We start from the raw sequence: 26,581 nt of genomic DNA, 5'->3' as shown, positions 1-26,581 counted from the left end.
AGCCGAACTACAACTCCCAGCGGCCGCCGCGGCTTCCGGTTGGCAAGATGGTGGCGCGCGGCAGGAAGCGTGCGGCGCGGGAGTCTGAGAAGGGGATTCTGAGCCCGCCGGGCTACTCAGGTGAGGGGCTGCGGGACGCGGGGCCGGGGGGACGGCCAGGCTTCGTCGGCAGGAGGCTCGGGGTCGGCAGTGGCTCTGGGCCCCCAGGAGCAGCCACACAGTTGGACATGAGGCCCGGAAGGTTGTGAGGCCCGGGGCCCCCCAAGACCCACGCGGCGCCCTGTTTCCATCTGGCTCCACTCGCCCGGGACGAGCCTAGTTTGGTTAACGCTTCCCTTGAGTGAAGCCACCTCTGTCTACACTCTCCCAGCGCGAACCCGCGTCCGTCTACACTCTCCCCCTGAGGTGCGCCCGTCCGCTTACCAGCTCCCCTTTGCAGTTCCTAGTCCAGCCCCCTCAGCGCTCACCTGGCCTGCCCTCCGCACTGGTTCTCCTGCCTTCCGTTTTCCACCCAGGAGCCAGAATGTTCTTTCTAAAGTCATATTTAAATCAGAGCTTGCCTCACACGCCCGTACGCACTGAACTCCCTCCAGAGGCTAAAGTTAGCACCTAAAACAAGGTCCACACTTCCCGGCATTGACTGCGTGGCCCCGCATAGCCTGGCTCCTACTGACCTACAGCTCTGTCTTTCTGTTCCTCTGAGGCAACAAGCTATTTACACCCTCAGCGTTTTTGTAACTTACTGGGTCTTCTTCCTCAGACCGCTCTGCGCTGTTCCACGGCTTCCTGTCATTCTGGTCTAAGCTTTAATGTTTCTTCCTCGAAGAGCTGGTCCCGATCGATAGCCTGTCCTCAGGCTTCTGCCACCCATCACCCTGCACTACCTCACTCTGTGTGTTTCCTTCCTATTTGATACGACCTTGTTACATGCTTACTTCTTGTCCTTTTCTGCCTTCACCATGTGAGCTTCCTGAGCGCAGGGGTTGCAACTGTATCCTCACTGTGCTCTGAAGAAGGTGGTGAGAAAAGCAGAACAGTCCTTAGCTTGATGAGGGTTAAAGTTTATGGGAATGCCAGCTATCGGCCTGATCATCGCACAAGGGACTCCCCTGGCGGTCCAGTGGTTAGGACTCCGTGCTTCCACTGCAGGGGGCACGGGTTCGATCCCTGGTCGCGGAACTAAGATACCGCATGCCATGGTGTGGCCAAAAAAAATCACACAAATAGAGACATAGAGACCGTGAGAGAAGGTAAGAAGGCGCAGAGCAGGTGGATCTAACCTGGCGTGTAAGGGTCTCCTGAGGAAGTGAAGTGAAAACCTGAAGGATGGGTGGAAGGACGAGGGTTGATGTTTCAGGAAGGGGAGAGCATGTGTGAGGCCCTGGCTTATTGGAGGAACAGAGAGGAGGCCGGAGGGGCCAGCATGTGGTGTGGAGGGGGGAGGGTGGGGTGAGAAGAGGCTGCAGAGGCGGCCACGGTAAGGACTTGGCTGTTTACCCCAAGAGCAGCGGAGTTGAAACTTCTCTCCTTTCGCATCCTGTTCACATTCTCTCTCCTGCAAGCTTGGGAGCCCTTTCTGGGCAGATTATCTGTTCACCCTCCCAGCCTGCATAATACTCTGCACAGGCCTTGCCTAGGGGAAGGGCTCAGTGAAGGATGGATGGACAGACAGACACACAGGACTGGAAACAGACAGCCTGAACCTGACTTTCATGCTGTCCCTCCCCGTCCCCATTTTCCTTCCAGCCATTCCCATCAAATTCTCTGAAAAGCAGCAGTCTTCTCATTACCTCTATGTGAGAGAGCACAAAGTTCGAGAAGGCACCAAGTCTTCCTGGCCTCAGAAACGGACCCTTTTTGTCCTCAATGTGCCCCCATACTGCACAGAGGTAAACTGGTGTCTGGGAGGGAGCCTGAGCCTGGGGCGGGGGCTCCAGGCAGAGCTGGGCTCCTATGGGCCCCCCACCAAGTCCTTAGTGGTGCAGTGGAAACAGCTAACTGAAGCCCTGAGGGGTGGTATCTGTAAGGCTGCCTCTCTTGTGACAGGAGATTGGCCTTTTAAAGGTGTGTTGTAAAAAATATAATTCCCTAGGGAACCCAGAGCTTTTTGTATGTTACCCAGAATTGTTTGAGTTATGTATTTTTTTCCCCTGATTATAAAATTGATACATGTCCATTGCAGGTACTGTTAATAATACAGCTGAAATGTTCTGTTGCTTAAAGCGATCGATGCATAACTGTCTCTGTCTACCATAATTCCATACGAAGACAGAGACACATGTTCTCAAACATTTTTTTTGAGTATTGTGAAAGTTGTGCCAACTACTTGTGTGACATCTGACAACATAATCATTGTATTTTTTAAAAAAAATTGAGGGACGGGACTTCCCTGGTGGTCCAGTGGTTAAGACTCCGTGCTCCCAGTGCAGGGGCCCAGGTTCGATCTCTGGTTGGGGAACTAGATCCCGCATGCTGCAACTAAGAGTCTGCATGCCACAACGAAGATCCCTCGTGCCGCAGCTAAGACCCAGCACAACCAAATAGATAAATAAATGTTAAAAAAAATAAAAATCTGATACATGTCCATAGTAAAAAATAGGAAAAGTAGAAGAAAATAAAATTACCTCTGTGTCTACTATGCAGACATGTCTGTTAATTTTTTTTCACAAAAGCTGTTAAATTTAGTATTTCATTATTTTACAGAAGAGAAATTAAGGGAATTGCTGGATTTTCGATGTTTTTTTACAGAAAAGAAATACTAATTTCTAAAAGATTCCTCTACAGTTAAAGAGAAGAAGTAACAGTGAGAGGAGAGGGTGTCATTTTTAACCTTTCCTGAAGACTAGTGTATGTATGGAGAAGGGCCTGGACCCAAGTGTAGCACTCACTGCATTTCACAAACTGAGTAAACCTGTGTCATCAGTACCCAGGTGGAGAAACAGAACATCACCCGCACCCCCAGAAGTCCCGTCATGCCCCTCCCCCCACCAAGGATAACCAGCATCCTCATTCCAACGGAGTAGATTTAACTCTTTTTTTTTTTTTTTTCCGGCTGTGCCTCGCGGCATGTGGGATCTTAGTTCCCCAACCAGGGATTGAACCTGTGCCCCCTGCAGTGGACGCATGGAGCCCTAATCACTAGACAGCCAGGGAATTCCCAGATTTAACTCTTTTTAAATGGCTGATTCAGGTAGTAAAACTTAGTTGGTTTTCGTATAAAATCAGAGTACTCAGAATACAAGTAAAAATGTCCCACCTGTTCTTGTAATAATTTTTTTAAAAAGTTGAGAACCCACTCCTACTTTACGGATCATTCACTTTTTTTTTTTTAAATTTATTTTATTATTTATTTATTTTTGACTGCGTTGGGTCTTTGTTGCTGCGCGCAGGCTTTCTCTAGTTGCAGTGAGCGGGCTTCTCATTGCGGTGGCTTCTCTTGTTGCGGAGCACGGGCTCTAGGCGCGGGCTTCAGTAGTTGTGGCTTGTGGGCTCTAGAGCGCAGGCTCAGTAGTTGTGGCGCACGGGCTTAGTTGCTCCGCAGCATGTGGGATCTTCCCAAACCAGGGCTCGAACCCGTGTCCCCTGCATTGGCAGGTGGATTCTTAACCACTGCGCCACCAGGGAAGTCCCGGATCATTCACTTTGAAACGGAGAAATCCCTTTCAGGAACAGACCAAGCGTATCCTGGGCACGTGCTTCCAGCAGGGTCCTGTCATAAAGCCAAAAAGCTTATACCTGAATTTTGTCTCACCTCTGTGTCCTCCCTCCTAAGTCCCCGGCCAGTGGACTTTTTACCCACAGCTTTGAACATGAAAATTCACAAGGTTGCTGTCTGGGGCCATGGGGGGCCGGGGTTGTGAGGAGGTGGTGTTGAGGAGGTGGTGGCTTGCCCAGGCCGTCTGTGCAGGCCCCCAGGTTGGACTCCGAGACCTTCTGGGCCCCGGTCCCCTGGCAGTGCTGCCCAGGGCAGAGGGAGGCTCCAGAAAGGCCCTGTAGCCGCTCATACTGTGCTTCTCTCCGGCCGCGGCAGGAGTGCCTGTCCCGCCTGCTGTCCCCCTGCGGCCCTGTCCAGTCGGTGGAGTTACAGGAGAAGCCGGATCTTGCTGAGAGCCCAAAGGAGCCAAAGTCAAAGTTCTTTCACCCCAAGCCAGTTCCTGTGAGCCTCCACTCCTGGGGTCTGCTTGAAGGATGGTGTGGGTCGGGCCAGGGCAGTGTCCCCAGTGTGTAAGGGGAAGGTGGTGTCAGGGGTGGCAGTGGGACTTGCAAGCGTTCCCTGTGCTCAGGCCAGTCCTGGCCTGTGTGGTCTAGGAGGGCTGTCAGGTAAACAGCTTCCACTCCTTTCCCAGATTTGCCGTGTCCTGTCTGGCTCTTTCCATTGTCCTGGGTGAAGGCTCAGGGGCATCTCTGCTCACTGCCCAAGGGGCCTCCCTGAGCCACCCGCTGCGTCCCGCATTGAGGTCAATTCTTTCTTAGGCTTGGTGGCCTGGGCCTCGTTTCCCTGTGTGCCTTGAGTCCACACCTCCTCCCGTTTAGTGGAGTTTGAACTAGTAAGCGCCCCATCTGTCTGTCCACTCCTGGCCCAGGGAGACACGCTCTTCCCTGAGTCCCTCCCACACCTGGAACAAAAGTCCTGAGTGTCTCACCTCTCCCTGGTGAAGAGGTGGGATCGGGTCATTTTTAGCAGAAGTTGCATAACTAGGAGTGTGGCCGCCCCTCCCCTGGATTAGAACAACCTCCTGGTTACCTTCACGTTCAGGAACAGCCCAGCACATCTCCCCCGGCCCCGCGACAAGTCAGGCTGAGGGCAGGGGGGAGCCCTTGGGCCAGGCCTGGGATGGCTGGGAGGATGGGAAGGCTCCTGGCACTGACATCTCTCCCCCTCCCAGGGGTTCCAGGTGGCCTACGTGGTGTTCCAGAAGCCACGTGCGGTGTCAGCTGCCTTGGCCCTGAAGGGCCCTCTGCTGGTCTCAACAGAGAGTCACCCTGTGAAGAGCGGCGTTCACAGTCAGTACCTCGGGTGCCAGCGGGCGCCTCCTTCCTGGGCCCTGGGCCCTGGGTCGGGGAGGGGAGCTTTGTGGGCTGGCGTCTGCCGTGTCCCCTCGCCCTCAGAGCAGGTGTGGGAGGCTTGAGCTTGGCACTCGGGGTGGGCATAGGTGAGGGCCCAGCTTGCCACCACTAGGCTCTTCCTCACGCCCCGAACCCTGGCCCACGAGTCTCCCTCCCCACGGCCTGTGCAAGAAGATCCCACCTGGCCTGCAAGGTCCTGGGCGGGGCCCCGAGGGGCGGGCCTGGAATCCGTCTCTCTCTCTCCCTCCTCCCTCAGAGTGGATCAGAGACTACGCAGACTCCGTGCCGGACCCCGAGGCCCTGAGAGTCGAGGTGGACACGTTCATGGAGACGTACGACGAGAAGATGGCTGAGGTGGGGCTTCCACACGGGCAGCTGGTGGAGTCCAGGCTCCTCTCTCTCTGCTGAGCCCTGGGCCTCCTGGCTGGGTAACATCTAGTCTCGGAATGGTCTCTAGGGAAAGGAGGAATGGTCTCTAGGGAAAGGACGGTCGAGGGTGGAGGAGGAGGCAGCGTTGGCACGTCTGCCCCCCGCCCTTCCCCCACACTCAGCCGCTCACACAGTGCTGGGTGCGTGTGAGCGGCGCCAGGGCGGTCCTGGGCACGGGAGGGAGAGCGGAGAGGGGGAGGTGAGGTGCTCCTGGGGCCGCAGGGCGGCTCCCAGGCACCTGCCCATCCCAGGGCTACGTTCTTTGCAGGAGGAGGCTAAGGCCAAGGAGGAGGAAGGGGTCCCTGACGAGGAGGGCTGGGTGAAGGTGACCCGCCGCGGCCGGCGGCCGGTGCTCCCGAGGACGGAGGCGGCCAGCCTGCGGGTGCTGGAGAGGGAGAAGCGGAAGCGTGCACGCAAGGAGCTGCTCAACTTCTATGCCTGGCAGCACCGCGAGACCAAGATGGAGCGTAAGGGCGCGCCCCAGGCCCCTGTCCTTCGGCCCCCTGCCCTGGGCGCCCAGGCTGTGGACGCGGTCTTGTGGCCGCTCTGCCAGCCCTGGCCAGACACGGAGCTCCTGACGGCAGGCGCCAGGCCTGCGGGCGGGTAGGGCGTTCTTGGGCGCAGACTTCCTAACAGGCTCTGGGGTTATGGTCCCAGCCTGGCAGCGTCCCCGTGTCGTGGGCTCCCTGTTGCTCCCGAGGCAGCTGCGGGTGCCTCTGGGTATTGAGGCTGCACAGGCACCTGGGATATAGGCCCCACCTCCAGGCCCTTGTCAGCCTCCGGCAAGGAGCCACACGCAGAGGGTGGCCACACGCAGAGGGAGCCCCTGACCACCTGTGGCTGCTCTCGGGGGCTATGACGCCGAGCTCGCTGCCCGGGCTGCCTGGTCTCCTGCTGGCAGGACGGCTTCCCCGTGGACCCGGGAGAGGGTCCTGGCCTTGCACGGGGGAGGCCCTGACCCCGCCGCCTGGTCACACCACGCCCTCACCTGCCTCACTGCTCCTGCCCACACCGTGCCCACCGCTCCTTCACTCTGCGCTCCTCTGGCCCCGCCTGACGGGCCTCCACCAGCCTCCCCGCCCTTGGGCTCAAAACCCCACACCCGGCGTCCCGACCGGTGACCGGAGTCGCCGCATGTATTCTGTGGCAGTCTCGAGGTGGAGGCCCCTTATTCCTGACACGCGCCCCCGGCCTGATAGCTGCCGTGAGGAGGGGCTGGGAGAGGTGTCCCGGGGGTCTCCCAGCAGCCCCAGAACCTTCTTCCTTCACCTTGGGGGGCGTGTTGGAGGCGGGGTAGTAAGGGGGCAAGTGCCTTTTGGCTTTCTCTGCTTTCTCTTCGACCTGGTGAATTTTCTGCCTGAAACCTCTGGTGTCCCTTCTGCTCCACTTCAGCCTCTGCCCTCCGACTGGGCTGCAGTCTGGTTCCGGTTCCCACCGCAGAGGCGACGGGGGAGGGGGGCGGCCGTGCGGAGCGCCCCCAGCGGGGAGTGGGGACTGAGGGAGGGGCTGCTGCCCTCGTGAGTGGGGGGCAGCGGGGGCAGCTTCCGCCTGGCCTGTCTGATCCCGGCCCTGTCTCGTCTTACCCCCTCTCGCCCCAGATCTCGCGCAGCTGCGCAAGAAGTTCCAGGAGGACAAGCAGAGGATCGAGCTGATGCGGGCCCAGCGCAAGTTCCGACCCTACTGAGCCTCACCCCCCGCGGGCCCCGTGGAGAGGGGTGGGGACTGGGTGGCAGTGCGTGGCCAGCGAGGACACAGGGCCTGCAACACTCATCTCAGCAGCCGTGCCCAGGCTGAGGGACCACACGTCAGCCCCAGAGATCTGAGCCCACGTCATGTGGGGTACAGAACAGTGTCACCCCTTGGCTCCTGTGCTTCGGCAGTCCTGGGGCCCGGCGCAAGGACCTGGACTCCGGAAGCCACTGGCCCAGGAAGTGGCTCCTTCCCTGTCATGGGCTCTGTCCCCAGCCTGTCTCTGGACTCTCCTCTTAGGGCTAAGTGTCTGCTGTGTTCTCCCCTTCCGCCTAACGGAGAAGCCCCATGGGCAGTGAGACAGCCTCAAACGCAGAAGGAATACAAGAACATTTTATTTTTCATCCAGCTGGGCGGCAAGAGAAGGCTACAAAAGGCCGGTGGGCCTATCCCAGCCCCTCCCTCTGCCTGCTACCCAGTCACAAAACAGGTAACTCCCACACCCAGACACCGTCTCCCCCTTGAAGTCACAGATGTTAGCGTCAGAATCTTGTATCCGCCCCCCCGTCCCCCCCACCGCCGGCTCTGCCACAGGATTCTCTTCCGGCCACGCTGGTCTTCAGGACCAGGGGGCCCTGTCCCCACCACGCCTGGCCTGGGCTTGGGAGCTGGGAATCGGGGGCTGAGCAGGCGTCTGTAGCCCCTGGCCCAGGGCTACAGGTGGGCTGGGATCCTCTCCTTGCTCTGTAAAAAGGAGCTGATGATACCAGCCATGTGCTGGGGTTGGTTCATGTGGACATAGTGGTTGCCGGGGACTTGCTCGTACTGGAACCTCTGGGGAAGGGAGGGGACACGTGGTGAGATGATCCAGTGGAGGGCTCTGCGGGCCCCTCTGGCGCACTGGGGCTTTCCCACGGCCTGCTGCCTCCCAGTGGTTCCAAGTGTCCACCACAGGAGCCTTGGCAGTGCCTGACCCGTGGCCTCGCGGGCCCCAGTCAGTCACAGCACCCCCTGGGGGGTGTCAGGGCCTGGCTCAAAACCAGTGAGAAAGGCCTGTCTGGGAGGGAAGAGCCCAAACCCTGGGGTTCTAGGCCATTCTGAGCTGAAGTTGTAGAGCTAGGCTGGGGAGGGGGCTGGTAGTTGGGGCTGCTGCTGGTTCTGAGCATCTTATAAGGTCCACTTGCAAAAGGAATAGACCATCAGCCTTTCAAACTCGCCCTTGCTCGGGAGAAAGGCCGACAAGGCAGGAAGGCACTGCAGTTGGCCAGCCAGCCACACGGGCTTCCCTCTAGTGACACCCAGTCGTCTGCACAGGCCCCAGGGTCAGGTGTTTATGGTGGATGATGGTCATAAAATGCCAGGTGCTCCCAGGAACCCAGGCAAAGGGCAAAGTCACAGCACATGTCCCAGCCCTCCAACTGAGAGGCCAGCACCCACTGATGAGACTGGTCATCTGTTCCCGTGTGGGACCCTAGGAAATCGTGGCAGTGCTGAGTTGGGTGTGGCGCAGGGAATATGTGAGGACAATAAAGCCAGGAGATTCTGCCAATGAGAAGTCTGCTTTCTGTGCTGATTTATGTGACCCCCCCCCCAGGTCTCCAGGGACCGCAGCAGGGAGTGAGGTCTGGTAGCTCCTGGGGGTCACCTGTTAGACCTAGGGCCAGACCAGAGGTCCCAGTGCAAGAAAAGAGAAGAGATGGGTGAGCTGGAGCCCGGGGCGGCCTGGCAGCCCCTCCTGGAGCCCAGCTGCCCTGAGCCCTACGTACCCACCTCTTTCAGGGTGGATCTCAGTGAGCTGGTCACGAATAGCACGAGCTCCGTGTTGGCATCATTCTCTCTCCTCAGATCGTAAAACCCTTGGGTTGCTCTGGGAAACAGGAAGAAAGGTTCATCTGGGACCACCTCCTTGCACACTCTCCCCCAGCCCTGGGCTCCAGGCTCTGAGACCAGCCTGGGCGTCCCTCCAATCTTCCCACAGCTGGGTCCCTTGGAGCCCAGGTTTAATTCAGGATTGAGTTATTCGGTCCCCGCAGGCACTCACAGCTCACTGAGGCCTGCTCAAGTGAAGCAATTCAGGTTTATCTCAGGGGACCTGGTCATGGTCACAGCCACTGAATGGCGGAGCTGGGATCTGAACAGGCTCAGAGTCCGTGCGTTCTCTTTCTCTTTTAGCAGCTTTCTGGAGATAATTTCACCCATTTAAAGTGTACAATTCCGTGGATTTTGGTATATTCAGAGTTGTGCAAGCATCACCACTGTCAATTTTAGAACATAATTAACCACCTCAACAACAACAGAAAGTCCCGCACCTACAGTTTCCACATAGAGCTCCCTGTCTTACACAACCACTGATCGGCCTTGTCTCTGTATGTTTCCCTATTTGGACTTGCATGTGGATGGAATCATACGCTCCCTGGACTCCTGTGCCTGGCTTCTTTCAATTAGCCTAATGTTGTCAAGGTCCGTCCATGTCACAGTGTGTATCAGTGCTTCATTCCGCTTGTCACTGAACAAGAGTCCGTTGTGTGGATGGAGCATGTTTTGCTTATCTGTCCATTGATGGACATCTGGGTTGCCTCCAACACTATTCGTTCGATCAGGAAAGATGCTGCTGTGTGCCATCAGTACAAGCTGTTGTGTGCACAGATGCTGGAAACACACCTGGGAGTGGAACTGCGGGGTCATGGTAATTTAATGGCTTGAGAAACTGCCAGACTTTTCCAAAGCGGCTGCACCATTTTACAATACCAGGGGCTTCCCTGGTGGCACAGTGGTTAAGAATCCGCCTGCCAATGCAGGGGACATGGGTTTGAGCCCTGGTCCGGGAAGATCCCGCATGCCACAGAGCAACTAAGCCCGTGCGCCACAACTACTGAAGCCCGCACGCCCTAGAGCCCACGCGCTGCAACTACTGAAGCCCGCGCACCTAGAGCCCGTGCTCTGCAACAAGAGAAGCCACCACAATGAGAAGCCCACGCACCGCCACGAAGAGTAGCCCCCGCTCACCGCAACTACAGGAAGCCCGTGCGCAGCAACGAAGACCCAATGCAGCCATTTAAAAACAACAAAAAAAGTTTACAATCCTACAGCAGCATGCAAGGGTTCTAGTTTCTCCGCATCCTCACCAACACTTGTTATCTCACTTTTAGAGTCTGGCCATCCTAGGGGTGTGCAGTGTATCTCACTGTGGTCTGGATCTGCCCCTATCGAGTCCATGCCTTCTAAACCCCTGTGCTCGGCAGATGTGTCCCTGGAAGTCACAGTTCCTGCCAGTCCAGGATGGCTGCAGTGGAGTGGGTGGTGGCACCTAAGCCACACCAAAGGATGTTCACTGTGCTGTGGCACCCAGAGGCAGTGGATGGCTTCTGGCTAGCAGGTGGGGGAAGGGAGGACAGCAGACAGGAGCAGTGTAGGTCTGGGGATGTCAGGGGCCCAGGGTGGCTGGAGGACTGGGGAGGGCAAGGGCCAGACTCCAGTGTCTGCCAGTCTCTCTGCCTTACCTGGGCGTGCCCCCCACAGATACAGACACCTGCTGAAAAGTGTGGTGCAGTCCTTTCCCATCCCCAGCTGCCCAAGCCCTCCCACTGCCTTGCCTGCCTTCCACACACCAGCGGCCGGGGGGCTGCCCAAGAAAGATGGCGGAGAGGTCTCACACCAGGAGACCTGGAGATTCCTGGCACTCACGTCCGTCTGGGGCGCTTGGTTCAGACTTACTTGATGAACAGGACGCGGGCCTGCAGCTTCCTGATGGAATGCACAAACAGCTCCCTGCTGATGAAATTGAAGTAATACTCTGGCTGCAGAGACAAAACCCCAGAGAATTCTCACCACAAGGCTCTGGCATTGCCGGGGGCAGAAACCGGTCTCCCTTGGGAACAGTGGGGGCCCCTTTGGCCACCTAACCAGGACCAAGCCCACTGCCCAACTGTATCACTGCCTCAACAGAGGGCTTTAACTCCCTCAGGCCAGAGACTTCCCCCCTCCACCTCCAAATCTGTTCTCCCTCTTCCTGGGCTCATGGTTGCCCAGCTAGACATGTCCCAGACTCCCCTCAGCCAGGTGTGGCCATGCAACTAAATGCAGACAAGTGACCTGGGCTACTTCTGGGCTTAGGTTTGGGACTGAGGCGTGGCCCCTCCACACCTCCTTTCCCGGTCCACGGGCTGCCCTGTAACGCTGCCCAGCCAGCCTGGGCTCTGGACTCTCGGCAAGCACAGCCCACTTACCTCCACCGACTGTTTCCATGAGAAAGAAACCTGCTTAGGCCACAGTGCAGAAAGAGTGCACCTTGGTGTCTCCGCAGCCACTGCTGGCCTCCATCACAGCCCTGACCTCCCCGTCTTAGGACCACTTAAGAGGTCTAGGTCTATACTGTCCACACGGTAACAGCCGCCATCTGTGGCTACTGAGAGCTTGAAATGGGGCTAGTCCAGCCTGAGACACACTGTAGGTGTAAACTGCACACTGGATTTCGAAGACTTAGTGTAAGAAAACAGTGTGTCAAATATCTCAATAGTTTTTTATGTTGATTACATGCTGAAGTGGTAACACCTTGGATACACTGAGTTAGAAAATATTATTAAAGTTGATTTCACCTGTTTTCACTGTTCATACGGCCACTAGAAGATGTGACATTAACACGAGCTCACATTGTACTTCTATTGAACTGTGCCGCTCTAGGCCAAGAAGCCTCTGAGGGCAGCAGCTCTCAGGATTTTCTCTGTGTTCACAGCTCTCGGCACACGGCGCGACAGAGGCGGGGCTCAGTGAGCGTGTACTGAGCGGGTTAATTCAAGAGAGCTCCCATACGGACTGACTGTCGCGCTGTGCTACAGCATCACGATGAAGCTACGACTCCTGTGAAGACACAGGCACACAGCTGCCTGCTCAGCCACTTACTGTCGTCGTTCTGCACTAACCCCTCCCTCCCAGCCACCTCCTGCCCCTCGGGCCACAGTGACCTCAGGGGCTTTTCCAGAAGCAGAGGCTCCCCTATCAACCACGAGGCCCAATGAATGAGCATTTACTGAGGACCCAGACACGTCACACATTATCTCCTCCCCGAAGGATCAGAAACGCTAAGTCCCTATGTCACAGTCAACAGCTAACAGGAGGTGGTGCCAGGACTCAGCTCAGGCGTGAACTGCCCCTCACCTCCTCCTACCCCAGCTTCTCAGCCTCGTTTTTTTAATTAATTTATTTATGTTTTGGCTGCATTGGGTCTTCGTTGCTGCGCGCGGGCTTTCTCTAGTTGCGGCGAGCGGGGGCTACTCTTCATTGAGGTGTGCGGGCTTCTCATTGCGGTGGCTTCTCTTGCTGCAGAGCACGGGCTCTAGGCGCGCAGGCTTCAGCTGTTGTGGCACGTGGGCTCAGTAGTTGTGGCTCGCGGGCTCTAGAGGGCAGGCTCAGTAGTTGTGGTGCACGGACTTAGTTGCTCCGTGGCATGTGGGATCTTCCCGGACCAGGGCTCAAACCTGTGTCCTCTGCATTGGCAGGTGGATTCTTAACCACTGCGCCACCAGGGAAGTCCCTCTGGCTTCTTTTTTCTCTTCCTCTCTATCTCTCCTTTGACCTCCTTTTCCTAGTCCACTTACATCCTCAGATCTGTATTTTTCTTTTGTAATTCAAGTATAACTTACAGCAAAGTCCACAGACCTGGGTGTCAGCCCATTATGGCCTTTGACATACGGATGCGGCCGTGCAGCCATGACCCGGATGAAGGCCTGGAACCCCTCAGCACCCAGCAGGCTCCCTTCAGGGGTTTTCTCCAAGGGCACCCCCCTAGATCAATTTTGCCACTTTTTGAACTTCACATACATAGAATCATTGTGTTCTTTTTTGGTTTGGGCTTCTTTTGCTCTGTAACTGTGCTTTTTTCATTCCTGTGTGGTGTTCCATTGTATGAATGTGTAACAGTTTATGCATTCTATTGTTGATGGACATTTGGGTGATTCCTCCTTTGGGGCTATGATGAATAAAGCTGCCAGGAATGTTCTCATACATGTCTTATGGAGCGCACAGCACACACTGTTGCCGGGCACATATCTAGGACTGGGATTACTGGGCACAGAATTTACATATAGCATAAATATCATACTATGTATATTTTACTACCATAAAAAAAGAAAAAGAAAAAAGCTGACAGGCACACTGTGAAGGGTGGGAAGACAGCAGCACTCACCCTAGTGATCCTCCGATCTCTGTTCAGAAACAGACCTGGAAGGAAGCATGGAGACATGGCCTCAGCGCCGCCTGTCAGGGGGCAGGGGGCGGGGGGAACTCAGCTCGGCTCCCCTGGGACCCTGGGCCCCGTGCAGCCAGGGCTCATTTCTTCAACCTGGACCCGCAGAGACCACCCCCAACATCCTCTTGGGGTTCAGCCAGAGCAGAGCTTGCCCACAGCTACCCTGCCACGGACAGGAACGCCCATGCAGGTGCCTCCCCGGCCATCCCAGAGGGCAGCACAGAATGACGGTGGTGGGACAATTACCCACCCGGCATCGCAGTCTCATCTCTGAGAACCTTAAAATGTTCACTCGGATCTTTAAGCACCAGGAAGTGCCTAAGAGCTAAGGATCGCATCCTCACTTGCTGGAGAGAAATCGAGCCAAAAAAGAAAGGCTGGAGGGGTTGAGAGGCCTGGGTCGTCCCAGCTCCAGCTGGGCTCTCTGCCACGGTCCCAGTGGGGGCAACTTGGCCTCACCTAATGAGGATGGACACCCAGCAGTTCCCGCCTGGGCAATGTCTCCTCAAGGAAGGGCTGCCAGGGGACTTCCCTGGTGGTTTAGTGGATAAGACTCCGTGCTCCCAATGCAAGGGGCCCGGGTTCGATCCCTGGTCGGAGAACTAGATCCCACATGCCTGCCACAACTAAAAGTCTGCATGCTGCAACTAAGAGTCCACGTACCGCAACTAAGAGTCCACATACGGCAACTAAGAAGCCCGTGTGCCACAACGGAACTCCCACGTGCCGCAACTAAGACCCGGCGCAGCATGCATGCATAAATAAATACTAAAAAAAAACAAAAAAAAAGGGCTGCAGGGTCTCAGGGAGGTCACAGAATCTCAGACCCTGGAGGCTGCCTGATGTGAGCAGCGCAGGGAGTGAGAAAGGGAGATGATACGGTGACGTGGGTCACCCCAGGAGAACGCGCCGGCCAGGAGAAGCAAGGCTGCTCCCTCCTCCCTACACACCTTTGCTCAAATGCCACCATCCCAGCCAGGCCTCCTGGACCTCCCCTTTACACCCACAAACATCTTACCAGAGCCCCTCCATCCCCCGCTGATTTATTTCTCTCCGTAACTCCCAGCACTTTCTTTCTTTCTTTAGTATTTATTATTTGGCTGCATCGGGTCTCAGCTGCTGCACCTGGGATCTTCATCGTGGTGCGCAGGCTTCTCTCTAGTTGTGACTCACGGGCTCCACGGCATGTTGGCTCAGTAGTTGTGGCGCAGGCTTAGCTGCCCCATGGCATGTAGGATATTAGTTCCCCGACGAGGGATCAAACCCGCATCCCCTGCATTGGAAGGTGGATTCTTAACCACTGGACCACCAGGGAAGTCCCTCCCGACACTTTCTAATGCACTCTATCATTTACCCTCTGCTAGATCATATCTTCCAGGACAAAAAGGGGTTTGGTCTCTTTTTAATTCACAGCTCTTTTTTTTTTTAAATTTATTTATTTAATTTATTTATTTTTGGCTGTGTTGGGTCTTTGCTGCTGTGCGCGGGCTTTCTCTAGTTGCGGCGAGCGGGGGCTACTCTTCGTTGTTTCAGTGGCTTCTCTTGTTGTGGAGCACGGGCACCAGGCACGTGGGATCCAGTAGTTGTGGCGTACGGGCTTAGTAGTTATGGCTCGTGGGCTCTAGAGCACAGGCTCAGTAGTTGTGGCTCACGGGCTTAGTTGCTCCACGGCATGTGGGATCTTCCCGGACCAGGGCTCGAACCCGTGTCCCCTGCATTGGCAGGCGGATTCTTAACCACTGCGCTACCAGGGAAGCCCCACAGCTAATTGTTGATAGAGGTTCTTAGACATCTGTGACTCAAAATACTTAGAAGGACCATGTCGTTGGAAGGTTTTCTGGTTTCCACACTACTAGGTCATCTCAGCCTGATCAAACCGTGGCTGAGGCTTCTGGGCTGCCTTCAGCTCCGGCCACGACCTCCCTGCACAGATGACTGGCCCTGCTGCATGTGCAGGACCAGGGGTGGCCCCTGGGTGCCCCTACTCCCAGGCTCACTGCCCTCTTCCTTCCTCCAGGCCTGGGTTTCAGGTGCTGAGAGGATGTGAAAAGACTTAAAAAGGGGGTTTTCTTGGGGGTGGGGTGACCCCCCAGGTATTGGGGACCCCCATCGTGCTGTTTTCTCTGCCCTAAGAATTGCTCCTCCCTGTGGTCAAGTCCTCCAGCTCTTTTCAAGCCTGCTTCCACCTGACACATCCTGACGTGGCCCCAGGCACTCCCGCAGCTGGCTGCTTTTCTGTCTGCCTCTCCTGTGACAATGACCTTTATGAGGGCAGGAATGGTGTTTCTCAGACCAGTGGGCCAGCGCAGATGTCACTTAAATAAGGAGTCCAGGGGCTTCCCTGGTGGCGTAGTGGTTAAGAATCCGCCTGCCAATGCAGGGGACACGGGTTTGAGCCCTGGTCCAGGAAGATTCGACATGCCGTGGAACAACTAAGCCCGTGCACCACAACTACTGAGCCTGCGCGCTAGAGCCTGCGAGCCACGACTGCTGAGCCCTCGTGCCACAACTGCTGAAGCCTGTGCGCCTAGAGCCCGTGCTCCACGACAAGAGAAGCCACCGCAATGAGAAGCCCGCACACCGCAACGAAGAGTAGCCCCTGCTCGCGGCAACTAGAGAAGGCCCGCACGCAGCAATGATGCCCCAACGCAGCCAAAAATTAATAAATAAATAATTAAACAAATAATTTTAAAAAATGAAATGGTCTTGAACGCAGGAGATATTATCAGGACCATAGACTTCCCACTTCCCTGCCAACAGTTAGGGACTGTGACACTGTGATGTAACAAAACATATATTTTAGTCCTGGTCCTTGGCTCCTAGCCAGAGCTCCTAAAAACTGTTGTTATTTCCTAAAGTGGTGAAAGTGCAAGAAGCATCTTCTGTCTGAACATTTGATCTCTGACACAGAGCTCCTAAATCCCTTGGAATTTCCTGAGCGATAGGAGTGTCTTTTGTTCTAATGAGGTGACCCTTGGTGGGTTCTTGATGGCTTCAGGATAGGGGCTGGTCACCAGAAAGATCAAGCCATGATTAGGAACGTGGAACTTCCAGCCCGGCCCTTCGGGGAAGGGAGAGCGGCTAGAGCCTGGGTTAACCATCATTCACGCCTATGTGATAAAGCCCCCATAAAAATCTCTGAGTTTGGACAGCCTCTGTGTTGGTGGATACCGGGAGGTATCAGGATGGTGGGTGCACCACCCGCTTCCTCTGCTGGGACCTGCCAAGGTCACGGACTCACCGCAGAGGCTGGGCAGAGTGGGTGCAGCGCCCGCTCGCACACAGCAGGGTCTCCGCGCAGCTGTTCTTGCCTATGCGGAAGGCAGAATGTGCTGCCAGGTGTTGCCATTTTTCAAAAGAAACCGGAAATCTCCATTTTTACATAAACTCTCTCTATTCTAAATATGAGCAACCTATTCAAAATCCCCGTCGTGCCAAATTGTTGTGTTTAAACTGCGCAAGTCAAAAGAAATCATGCCCACAGCCCCAGGGCAGCCCAGCCTGTGACAGGGTCTGAGCACCCCCATGGTGGGCCGGCTGCAGGCGGTGGATACTGACAACAGACAGTCCTTGGTCATTAACCCCACCCGGAGCTGGACCTTCCCTCCTTCACGCTAACGCTAACACTAACACGTTGACCTCATTTCGAAGGCCTGGGCCAGGGCTGTGATGGGAACGCAGATAAGAGGTAGATAAGATAGGAGCTGGCCTCCCTCCTCGCCCTGGCTCACAGCCTCGTTTCTCCCACAAGCCTGATGGAGCTCGTGCACCAAGCCCTTGCCGGCAGCTCATCTGCATCATGGGATTCAGGAGTCACCTTCTCCACAAGGCCAACCCAGGCCCTTCTACTGAACATCCTGAGCCCCTTACCCGCTGTTTTTTCTAAAGCGCTCTCACCTCACACTCTGTGAAGACGTGGGGAGAGGGTCACACATGAGCCAAGGAACACCTGAGGCCACCAGAAGCCAGGAGACAGGCACGGACAGCCTGTCACAGCCCTGCCAGCGCTCTGGCCTTGGCTTCTGGCCTCTGAAACAGTGAGACAGTAAACGTAAACGTCTGCTGTTGAAGCTGCCCCATCTGTGGGACTTTGTGACGGCAGCCCTAGGGAAGGAATTCAGAGTTGGGGGGTATGGGGTTGGATGACGGAGGTGTGTGCAGCTCCAGAACGGAATGGGGGCTCTCGGAGGCTCTGGGGCCTGAGGGAACGGGCTCAGGAGGGTCCTGGAATGCCGGCTCCCCCGCTGTCACCCCGCCCACTTGGGTCTGGGAGGCTGCTTGGTCTTCTTTTAGGTTAACCCCGGGCCTCAAAGGGCCACACTGCTGCGGAGGGGCTGGGCCCGACACAACGATCCAGCCGCCTGCCCACTGCCCACCCCTCCCACCCCCTCTGCCCACCCCCTTGACAAGTGGCTCAGCGGACCTCTGCTCACTGTTTCATGTGACCCTGGGCTGGCCAAATCGGCTTCCCAGGCCAGGTGCAGGTCTAATTCTGGATTAGCCCACTTCTGCACGGGGGCCCCTCTGGCCCGCCATCTGTACCAGCACATCAGGGAAGCTGGGGCCCACGCCCTCTGCCATCGACCTCCCTCCTCCATGATGGATTTGCAGGAAGGGCCAGACAAACGCTCAGAGACGGTAACCAAGACAAGAACGGGTCTCCAAACTCCTTAGGTATATTGCACTTGACCTAATGGTGTGTTGGCAACTTCTGAGAAACATTACAACACAGCAGGGACTTCCCTGGCGGTCCAGTGGTTAAGACTCTGCGCTGCCACTGCAGGGGGCATGAGTTTGATCCCTGGTTGGGGAACTAAGATCCTGCGTGCCACGTGGTGCGGCCAAAAAAAATATTACAGCACAGCAGACCTCTGGCTCCTTTTGAGCAGCTAGAAATTCTGGCCACAGGAGCCCCGAGTTCCCATGTGATAAGCCCTGGGAGCCGCCCTCCTGCAGGGCGCACGGTCTCAGTGCCACAATCCCCACCACTTCTCACGGCCCCACTCCCAGCAGCCGGCATAATTTCACAACTTGTTCAGCTCCCACAGGCATTTTGGGTTTTGATCCCTGCCTCGTTTGGTTCTTTACAAACTGAAGTCACCTAAGAAGACCAGGGAGACTGACTGTGGGAAGGAGCTTGCCCACAATCTCTGAGTTCCTGGGGCAGTCGCTGCCAGCAAGGGCGCTTGTGGGTGGCGCCCCCTGGAGTTGTGCTGGCCGGGTACTGGGCCACCAGGAGAGGGCGGGTGTCTGTTCTGGTTCACCATGCTCCTGCAGCCTCGAAAGGGGCAGGGCACAGAGCGGACTCCGAGTAAAAGGTTTCTTCAATGAATATGTTGGGAGATAAAGTGTAGAAAACACAGGCCTGATGCTGCCCTGAAGCCAAGGTGCCCCCACCTCCGCTTCTCCATTCGGAAAACCACCTTCAAAGCCGAGGTGCCCCCACCTCCGCTTCTCCATTCGGAAAACCATCTTCAAAGTCGCTTGCCCCACGGGAGTCCTCAAAGCCTAGCCTCGGACACCAGGCACCCACCACACAGGATCAGCAGAGCAGGGCTGTGCTGTACCCCAACATTTAGTCCCAAGACCCCTGACCAAGCTCCCCACAGGACGTGGCTTTCCAGGATAGGCAGTAGCCGCCTGACCTGGCACAAGCCGCTTGGCCCTTCTGAGCCTCAGTTTCCCCTGCTTTAAACGGGATGAAAATAGGGCAGTAGGAGCGCTAAAGGAGATACTTTTTGTAAAGCACTAAGTATCATGCCTGGGCCCGAGCAAGCAGCCATAAAGCCCAGCCATCATCATTCCTCAGTAAGCACAGTGCCAATAAGCAACGGCCTTGGACAGCGAGTCCCTTACCTGTGGCCACCTGTGTGGTTCCTCTCTGCAGTAGGAGTTTCCCACACTCTTCTCCCACATGACTGTTGTTCTTCAGGAACCTGGGGGAGACAAGGAGGACACTGGATGCCTTGGGTCAGGGGAGGCCAGATGAAAGGAGAGGAGGGCAGGGAAAAGGCTACCCCACTAGGACACAGGCCTGTACCGATGGGGATGTTCGCATCGGTGTGGGGGTGTGTGTGTGTGGAGAGGGGGGCAGAGAGCATGCGGAGGGGTGGGGAGAACGCAGCTCAAGCCCCAGCTGGGGCGGCTAAGGAGCGCCAGGTGAGCACAGGGAGAAGCAGGCTTGCTGTGGATTTGCCAGTAGGAGAAGGAAGCTTCCTCCGTGCCCCAGAGATCTCTTCCCTCCGTGGTCCAGAGCTCCCCCAGGCCTCTGACGCTACCGGTCTCACCCGCCGGCACCCACCCCTGCAGCATCTCCTCCGGGCTGACCACTTGGGAGGGCTTCTTGGAGGCCTCCACCTGCAGCATGTTCTCTATGGCTTTCCGCTTGTAGCTCAGCATGTTCTCCAGTTCCTAAGGATTCATGGGTTCTGCTGGGTGGGCAGGGCGGGGCTCCCAGCTGCACGCACGCAAAGGGGCCTGCTCCCTCGCCCAGCCCCACCCTCCACCCTCAAGAGTCCCTCAGCTGCACACCCGCCTGGCCCAAGATGCATTCTGACCCAGTGGGCGGCGGCATGGGATCAGTCCCTGCCAGTTAGCCCTGTGACTGCCTCGGTCACAGCCATCCCAGCCCTGCCTGAGGCCCGGGACAGCTGGACGGATCAGGTTGAAGATGGAGGAAGCCCCTGGGGGCACTGTGTGTGTCAACTCAGTGGGTGAAACCGGTAAAGAAGCAAAAGTGGCAGCCACCGCTGTCTCAGTGAATCCTCACAGTAACCTACGAGCTCTCTGCTCATGCAACGCACGTTTATCAAGCACTTACTGTGTGCCGGGACTCGGCAGGTGGTGGTAAAGAGACAGCTATGGTTCTTGCCCTTATGGAATCTGTGATCATTTTACGGACAAGAGAACTGAAACTGATGAAGGACCCATGTGAGGCTGAGCCCTCGGGAACAGAATGACCACCTGTCATAGCTGGAGGGCACCTCCACAGTCCTCTACTCCAACCTCCTCATTTTACAGGTGAGGAAACTGAGGCCCAGAGAGGCAAAGTGACCTGCCTAGGGTCACAGAGCAGGGAAACGGCAGAGCCAGCACTCAGATGCAGAGTTAGCTCTGGTTGTTGTCATTGGTGGTGGTGGCGAGAGGGGTCAGCACTTTTCCCACGGGTCCACACTCAGGTCTACTGTGTGCAGTTGTGCAGTGTGTGCACAGCTCAAAGGTACTTGACTGAGCACAAGTGCAGGTGGGCGCACCCAATCGTGCGCCCCCAGAGCTTCCTCAACCCACTGCTTCTACCCTCTCTCACCCCTGCCGCCTCGTGACCCACCTGGCATCCTGCAGACTCCAGGCCACACACAGGGTTCCCAAGGATGACCCAGGCCCACACGCCCTGTTCCTTGCCCACTCCTAGGGTGTAAGTAGCGTAACCCTGTCCTCTGGGGGGGGGGGGGCCCTGAGGCCCTTTGTCTACCCTCTGCCACCTCCTCCCACCCCACTGAGGGAGGCAGGGCTGAGGGCACTACCTGGGACCGGACCCAGGTCTTCCCCAGCGACAGCATGCATGAAAAGCCCTGTCCTTACGTTAGTTTCCAGGATAAATGGCGAGGATTCCAGCAAGACAAGTTTATCCACCATCTCAGGGAAGATACAGGAAAACTATAATGTGACACAAAAGGGGAAAGATGAAGGGGAGAGTAGGCAGGGAAAGGGACTCACTTTCCTGTGGGGACACTGGTGTTTTAGGCTGGGGAAAGGGTGCTGCCCAAGAGGCCAGCAAGAATCTCCTGTCCCTTCAGGGCACCCTTCTCTCCCCTACTCCCAGTCTGCATTCAGCATCAAGCTCCCGACCCTGGGGCTGGACTCCAGGGTTCTCTGTGACGGAGGAGATGGGCACTGTTGGAACACTTAACTCCATCAGGAATGCCCTCACAACAGTGATTATCACGGGCCTACAAAGGAAGCTGGCACAGTCACTAAAACGCTGCCTGGAACTCCCGATGCGAGGAGGCACCCCCCTCTCCAGGCAAGTTCCCCTTCGTCGTCCTGCTCTCCCCACCCACCTGGAGCACGAGCAGGGACGGTCACTGTAAGCTACTCACCATTCCACCCACAGTGCCACCTGGGGGGACGAAAGAGTAGTTAGCTGATATTCCCCAGCTCTCAAAGTCCTTCTAAAACTCCTTCCCAGGGGTTGAGCCAGCCCCGAGCCAGGGGCCAGGCTCCTGGCCCCCACCAGCAGGCCGGGCTCTGCATTCACTATCAAACTTGAGGCTCCCTCTCTGGGGCCACGGGCTCCCTGCATCAGACATGACCCTGTTTCCCTCATCAGATCCGGAGACTGCTATCTACGGGGCCACGTGTCCTTGGGGAGCTACCTGAGGCCAGAGGGCATGGTGCCCAAGGGTCAATGTCTGATGAACCCCCTCCATCTCCCCTTGCGGTTCCAGAAGTGCAAGGGAAAGATACCTGTGTACCAACTCCCCTCCCTTCCTCACAGCCCCACAGCCCAAGACCAGTCAGGTCTTGGCCAAAGCGTACTCACCAAAACTGTGGCCCAGGAGGGAAAAACGGTTCCATTTCAGGGCTGAAAACACATGGAGCCAGGTCTGGATGGGCCCAGCCTCCCCGCACCCTCTGTCCTGCAGTCGCTGTGCTCTGGAAATCCCTCCCCAGCATCTGGGATGCCCCACTCAGGAAACCCACTTAAAGGAGTCCCAGTTCCACAGCAGGGGTGGAACTCGCAGGGGGAAGCGAGCTCTTCTTGCCAGCTCTCTCCAGCTTTCCCAAAGTCACCCATGAATTCCTGGCAGAACTGGGGCCAGACCTCAAGTCACGCCCAAGCCAGCGTTGCTTCCTGGCCACCACAACCAACTCCAAGGATGAGGGCATGTCCCAGAGCACCCCCCCACACACAAACACCCACAACACACAGAGATGAACATACAGGCTCTGTCTCTTACTCACCTGCTGCAACCCTTCGGACCTCACTCACAAAGTTTTGGTGGTCATACGGGAAACCTGGGCTATAATGGGATGACAGCCCATGACCCCCGAAATCCATGGCAACGTAATAAAAGTCTGAGACAGAGGGAAAGGGTAGGGGAAGGCGTCTAGGTCAGCCACCTCCCCTTCCTGATTCTCCTGCAGTCCCACTGCCTCACCCCTTGGCTTCCATTCAGCCTCACGCCCACCTTTTGGGAGAAGAGGGATGAGTCTGTCAAAGGAGTTGGCATTGTCCAGCCACCCGTGAAGGCAGAGAACTGGGGGGCTCTTATGGGAGCCCCAGGCTTTGGCAGCAATGTGGCCCCAGGGCATAGCGAGCTTCAGCTCTGAGATTAGACCTGAAACACAGAGCGACCATTCATGGAGCCTGCACTTCCGGAGCCCCTCATCCACACCCAATGTGTCCAGAGCATTGGCAGTACCCAGGGGGCTCAGCTGCCTGCGCTGCCCCCGGGGGTTATGGGGAGAGAGCCAGATGAGGAAAGCTAAGCTGGGTCCACTGGGTGAGGAAAACCTTGGGAGGGCTTCACAGCAGAACTTTCTAGAATAGGTTGGGGGGTTAGCTAGGCCTGGGCTCTGCCACTTGCTGGCTGTGTGACGTTGAGCAAGTTAGTAAAACCTCTCAACCCTCAGTTTCCTTTTCTGTCCCTTCGCAAACCCAGAAACTGAGGCACAGGGAGGTGCAGGCCACTCTCCAGGTCACACAGAGAGAATGGGGCGGAGCGAGGATTTAGCGCGGGCGGCACGACCCCAGGCCCCAGTCCCGACCACCGGGCACTACACTGTCTCCGGCCTGCTCAAGTCAGGGCTGCTTCCTCCGTCGCCCAGGGCTAACGTTTTCACCCTTCAGGCTCTCCTGGCCGGGCCTGAGACCTGCCTACCTCCAGACGCCCGCGAATTTGCCTCTCTGACCTGGGGCTCCCGGAACCCTGGGAGGTCAAGTGAGGCCAGGTCCCCGCCCCCCCCGTCCCCCCGCGCCCCCCACCGCCGGTGTGGCTCGGCCTGCTCCAGAGGCTGCGGACGCAGGACTTGCTACCGCCAGGAGGGCGGCGAGCCCCTCCCCCCCGCGGTCCCAAGTAAGTGGGTGGGCGGATGGAAGCGCCCACGTGGCCTCCCCCATCACACTCCGGTCTCGGGGGCCCCGGACTGGGAACCTTCACCCATCGCTCGCGTCCCGCGGTCTCAAGGCGGCCGTCTCTCCATCCAGCTAAGTCGCGCTGGCGCCTAGGGACGCCAGAGTTCCGGGTTCCGCCCTTCAGCGGCCAGACCCCCGCCCCGCCCCGCCCGCCCCGCCCCGCCCGCAGGACTTCCGGCGGGCTGGCTGGATCCCGAAGGTGGTCGGATTTGACCTTCAGCTCCCGCCGCCGCCCGCACGGGGAAAGCCGTCCCCGCCCGCCCGGCGCAGGCTGTGAGCCGAGTGGCTGGGGAACCCGGGGGCTGTGGCCAAACGACCTTCAAAATCTCGGGCTACACCCGGGGCCGCGTCGCAGGGAGCGGAGCCGGCCCTGCTTGACACGTGGGTGGTGGAACCGCGACCCTTGGACAGTCCACATGGCCACCCCTGCCCCTGCGCGGGACCAGGAGCTGGCGAAGGCCCATGAGCTGCCCCAGCGAGCGGGGCACCCCGTGGGTCCTCACTGACCAGTACCGTAGGCCTAAAGGTGGGGTGACTCTTTATTTAGTGGTTTAATGTCCTCCTGGAAGGAGGGGCTGCGTCCACCGTGTTCTCACTGTGTCCTGGGGTCCTCACCCTGCCTGGCATGAGCCAGCCTTAATAGTTGTTGTATGGGTGAAGGAATGAATGTATAAATTGGGAACATGAGGAACCCCCCAGGTGAGGAAGGGTTATAGACGATTGAGCCTGGAGAGGATCAAGTACCCCAAGGGGATGTTTGGGGTGCTAAATCCTATAATAAAGGCACTGTAGTGTGCATCCGTTGAGTCTCTGGAAGTGGCTAGTCTAGGACAAGTAAGGGAAAATAGTTCCTATTCACTCAGCACCATTTGCTAGTTGGAAGGCCTAGGAGAGAATCCATGTGGTCCCTGAGGGGTCACAGTCCAGCAGAGCTCCTAACTGGAACCAGAATCCAGCCGGCTGAGGGCTGGAGAGAGAGCTGTACAGTAAATTCTCCCTGGGGTGTGTGTATGCCGGGGGGGCGGGGGGGAGGTGATCAGAGACCCTGGTCCTGAAGACAGGGCTGGTGGACATGCTGGGGGGTGGGTCACAATGCAGGGAAAGTTGGTGGCTGGAAAATGTGGGTAAGGGTGAGGATGGGTCTGAGTGTGGAGCTAAGGAGTTTGGACCTTACTGAGTGGTGGGGGTCTGGGGAGGCTGGGAGCTGGGGTTGACGAGACCATCTGTAGGTGGTTACATGCACAGTGGTGTCCATGAGTTCCAGAAATGCTTTGGCTTCCTTGACAAGTTATGCAGGGGGTCACAGATCCTGAGGTGACAGAAGTGATCAATGGAATATTGACCGCCATATCAGTGAACAAAGGATGTCGCAGTTCATCAGCAGTTGCAGCCACAGCCAGTGGTGAGCTGGTGAGTCCTAAGCGGACTTAGGAAGGAAAGAACACCTGCCATCTAGCAGCCATCAGACTACAGCCACTCCCTACGGTGAGCCCTGAGCAAACTCAGGATGTGAAAACACGGGATACTGGCCCCAGATAGCTGAGGTTGTGTATCAAAGGAATAATTTCAATGACCCCAGACTCTTGCATCTTCCCATACACAGAAAAGTACTGAATTCCTTAACTTGAGATATCTGGTTTTATTTTTTATTTTATTTTTTTTTTTAATATTTATGTATTTATTTGGCTGCACTGCGTCTTAGTTGCAGCACGAGGGATCTTCGTTGCCACATGCGGGATCTTTTTTTTTTTTTTTCAAGTTGCATCATGTGCGATCTTCCTTGCGGCATGCGGGATCTAGTTCCCCGACCTGGGATCAAACCCGGGCCCCCTGCATTGGGAGCGTGGAGCCCTAGCCACTGGAACACCAGGGAAGTCCCTGGTTTTCTTTAATTAACAATAATCTTTTGATGTTCAGACTACCTGCCCTTTGTTGCAAAACTCCCATCTATCCTGGGTCCCCCCACCCCTCACCTCCTCGGAGCAGTTCTCTCAGGGTTACTTGAGATGCTGCCTCCCAGGCTTGAAGTCCTAAAAAATTCCCACCGAATAAAACATAACTCTCAACTTTTAGGTTGTGAATATATTTTTTTAGCTGACGGAAGTAATGAGGACATGGCCCCTGTGAAGAGGCTCCTTCCTCCTCTGCCCTGGGGACACACTGCCACCTCTTCATGGACGATGCCACATTTATACCTGGCACCAGGCTCCAGCCTGACCTCTGAGTGGGGACTTCTAGCACATTTGACCTCAAATTCCCTCAGCCCAACCGGCCCCTTCAGCACAGACCATATCCGCTGCCTCATCTCTGTCCCTCAGGCTCGCCTCAGTCACCCACCTCCGCCTCCTTCCTCATCCTCACATTCACATCCTGACCGTGATCCCACCGCGGCCTTTCCCTGCCTGCCTCTGCCCCCGTCCATTCCAGTGACCCCCCTGGGCTGGGTGCCCATCACCCCAGGAAGACAAGAGAAATCCCTTCCCCCAGGCCCCCTGCTCCACCCCACGTATCCCATTGCCACCAGCTCACCCTACAGCATGGCTGCAGCTCTGACCTTTGGCATCACTACCCTCTGGAGGGAGGTGGATCTCCCGCCCAGCACTGGAGGCCCTCCCTGAGGTCACTCTTCCTCCTTTTAACACACATATCCAGCACCAGGAATCCCGGGCTACTGGCTCTCTGCATGTGCCCACATTTTCACGCTGCTGCACCTTTGCTTACACCATTTCTTCGGTCCAGAATTCCGTTCCCCTTTGCCAACCCTTGAAACCCTACCCTTCTTTCAAGGCATGGTTCGAAAGTCACCTGCTCCAGGAAGCCCTCTTCAGTCCTCTCAGGTGGGATGCATCTCCCCATCTCTTGTTTTTGCTGCTGGTATGCTGCCTCTGACCCCCTGTCTGGTGTTGTATTCAACTGGGTCCACTTCCTGGGTGGGTCAGCTCCTAAAATTAGGAAAAGGTCTTACTCAACTCTGTTTTCCCCCTTAGCATCTACCAGAGTGCCTTGCACACAGT

General features: G+C 56.7%; 2 protein-coding genes and 1 long non-coding RNA gene across 7 annotated transcripts; 2 read left to right on the top strand and 1 right to left on the bottom strand.

Moving 5' to 3' along the window:
- On the top strand, positions 1 to 13,183 carry RRP7A (ribosomal RNA processing 7 homolog A). Of its 3 annotated transcripts, none has more exons than XM_067698299.1 (7): positions 1 to 120; positions 1,747 to 1,889; positions 4,031 to 4,156; positions 4,896 to 5,004; positions 5,324 to 5,421; positions 5,765 to 5,963; positions 7,095 to 13,183. In XM_067698299.1, exons 1-7 carry the CDS (start codon positions 48 to 50, stop codon positions 7,178 to 7,180), a joined length of 834 nt encoding a protein of 277 aa, XP_067554400.1. In that variant the 5' UTR covers positions 1 to 47; the 3' UTR covers positions 7,181 to 13,183. The 3 variants fall into 3 exon arrangements, with proteins under 3 accessions (XP_067554400.1, XP_067554399.1, XP_067554401.1); XM_067698298.1 differs by having other exon boundaries at positions 4,887 to 5,004; XM_067698300.1 differs by lacking the exon at positions 1,747 to 1,889 and having other exon boundaries at positions 103 to 120; positions 4,887 to 5,004.
- On the bottom strand, positions 7,565 to 23,729 carry SERHL2 (serine hydrolase like 2). Of its 3 annotated transcripts, none has more exons than XM_067698296.1 (12): positions 23,593 to 23,729; positions 22,621 to 22,770; positions 22,394 to 22,507; positions 21,972 to 22,013; positions 21,529 to 21,548; positions 21,011 to 21,085; positions 19,731 to 19,840; positions 19,286 to 19,365; positions 13,367 to 13,401; positions 10,900 to 10,982; positions 8,956 to 9,052; positions 7,565 to 8,019 (listed from the first exon to the last, which is right to left on the bottom strand). In XM_067698296.1, the coding sequence occupies exons 1-12, from the start codon at positions 23,594 to 23,596 to the stop codon at positions 7,900 to 7,902; spliced, it is 930 nt and encodes a 309-aa protein (XP_067554397.1). In that variant the 5' UTR covers positions 23,597 to 23,729; the 3' UTR covers positions 7,565 to 7,899. The 3 variants fall into 3 exon arrangements, with proteins under 3 accessions (XP_067554397.1, XP_067554396.1, XP_067554398.1); XM_067698295.1 differs by having other exon boundaries at positions 23,587 to 23,725; XM_067698297.1 differs by lacking the exon at positions 23,593 to 23,729 and adding an exon at positions 23,418 to 23,549.
- A 13-nt stretch (positions 23,730 to 23,742) lies between these two features.
- Positions 23,743 to 25,633, top strand: LOC137202556 (uncharacterized). The gene is made up of 2 exons (XR_010932654.1): positions 23,743 to 25,052; positions 25,327 to 25,633. It is a non-coding gene; the product is annotated as an uncharacterized lncRNA (long non-coding RNA).
- Positions 25,634 to 26,581: the final 948 nt, after the last annotated feature.

Source organism: Pseudorca crassidens, chromosome 11, assembly GCF_039906515.1.
Source record: "Pseudorca crassidens isolate mPseCra1 chromosome 11, mPseCra1.hap1, whole genome shotgun sequence".
Lineage (NCBI taxonomy): Eukaryota > Metazoa > Chordata > Mammalia > Artiodactyla > Delphinidae > Pseudorca > Pseudorca crassidens.
Note: the sequence above shows the minus strand (reverse complement) of the source record. Positions and strands in the feature narration are given on the sequence as shown.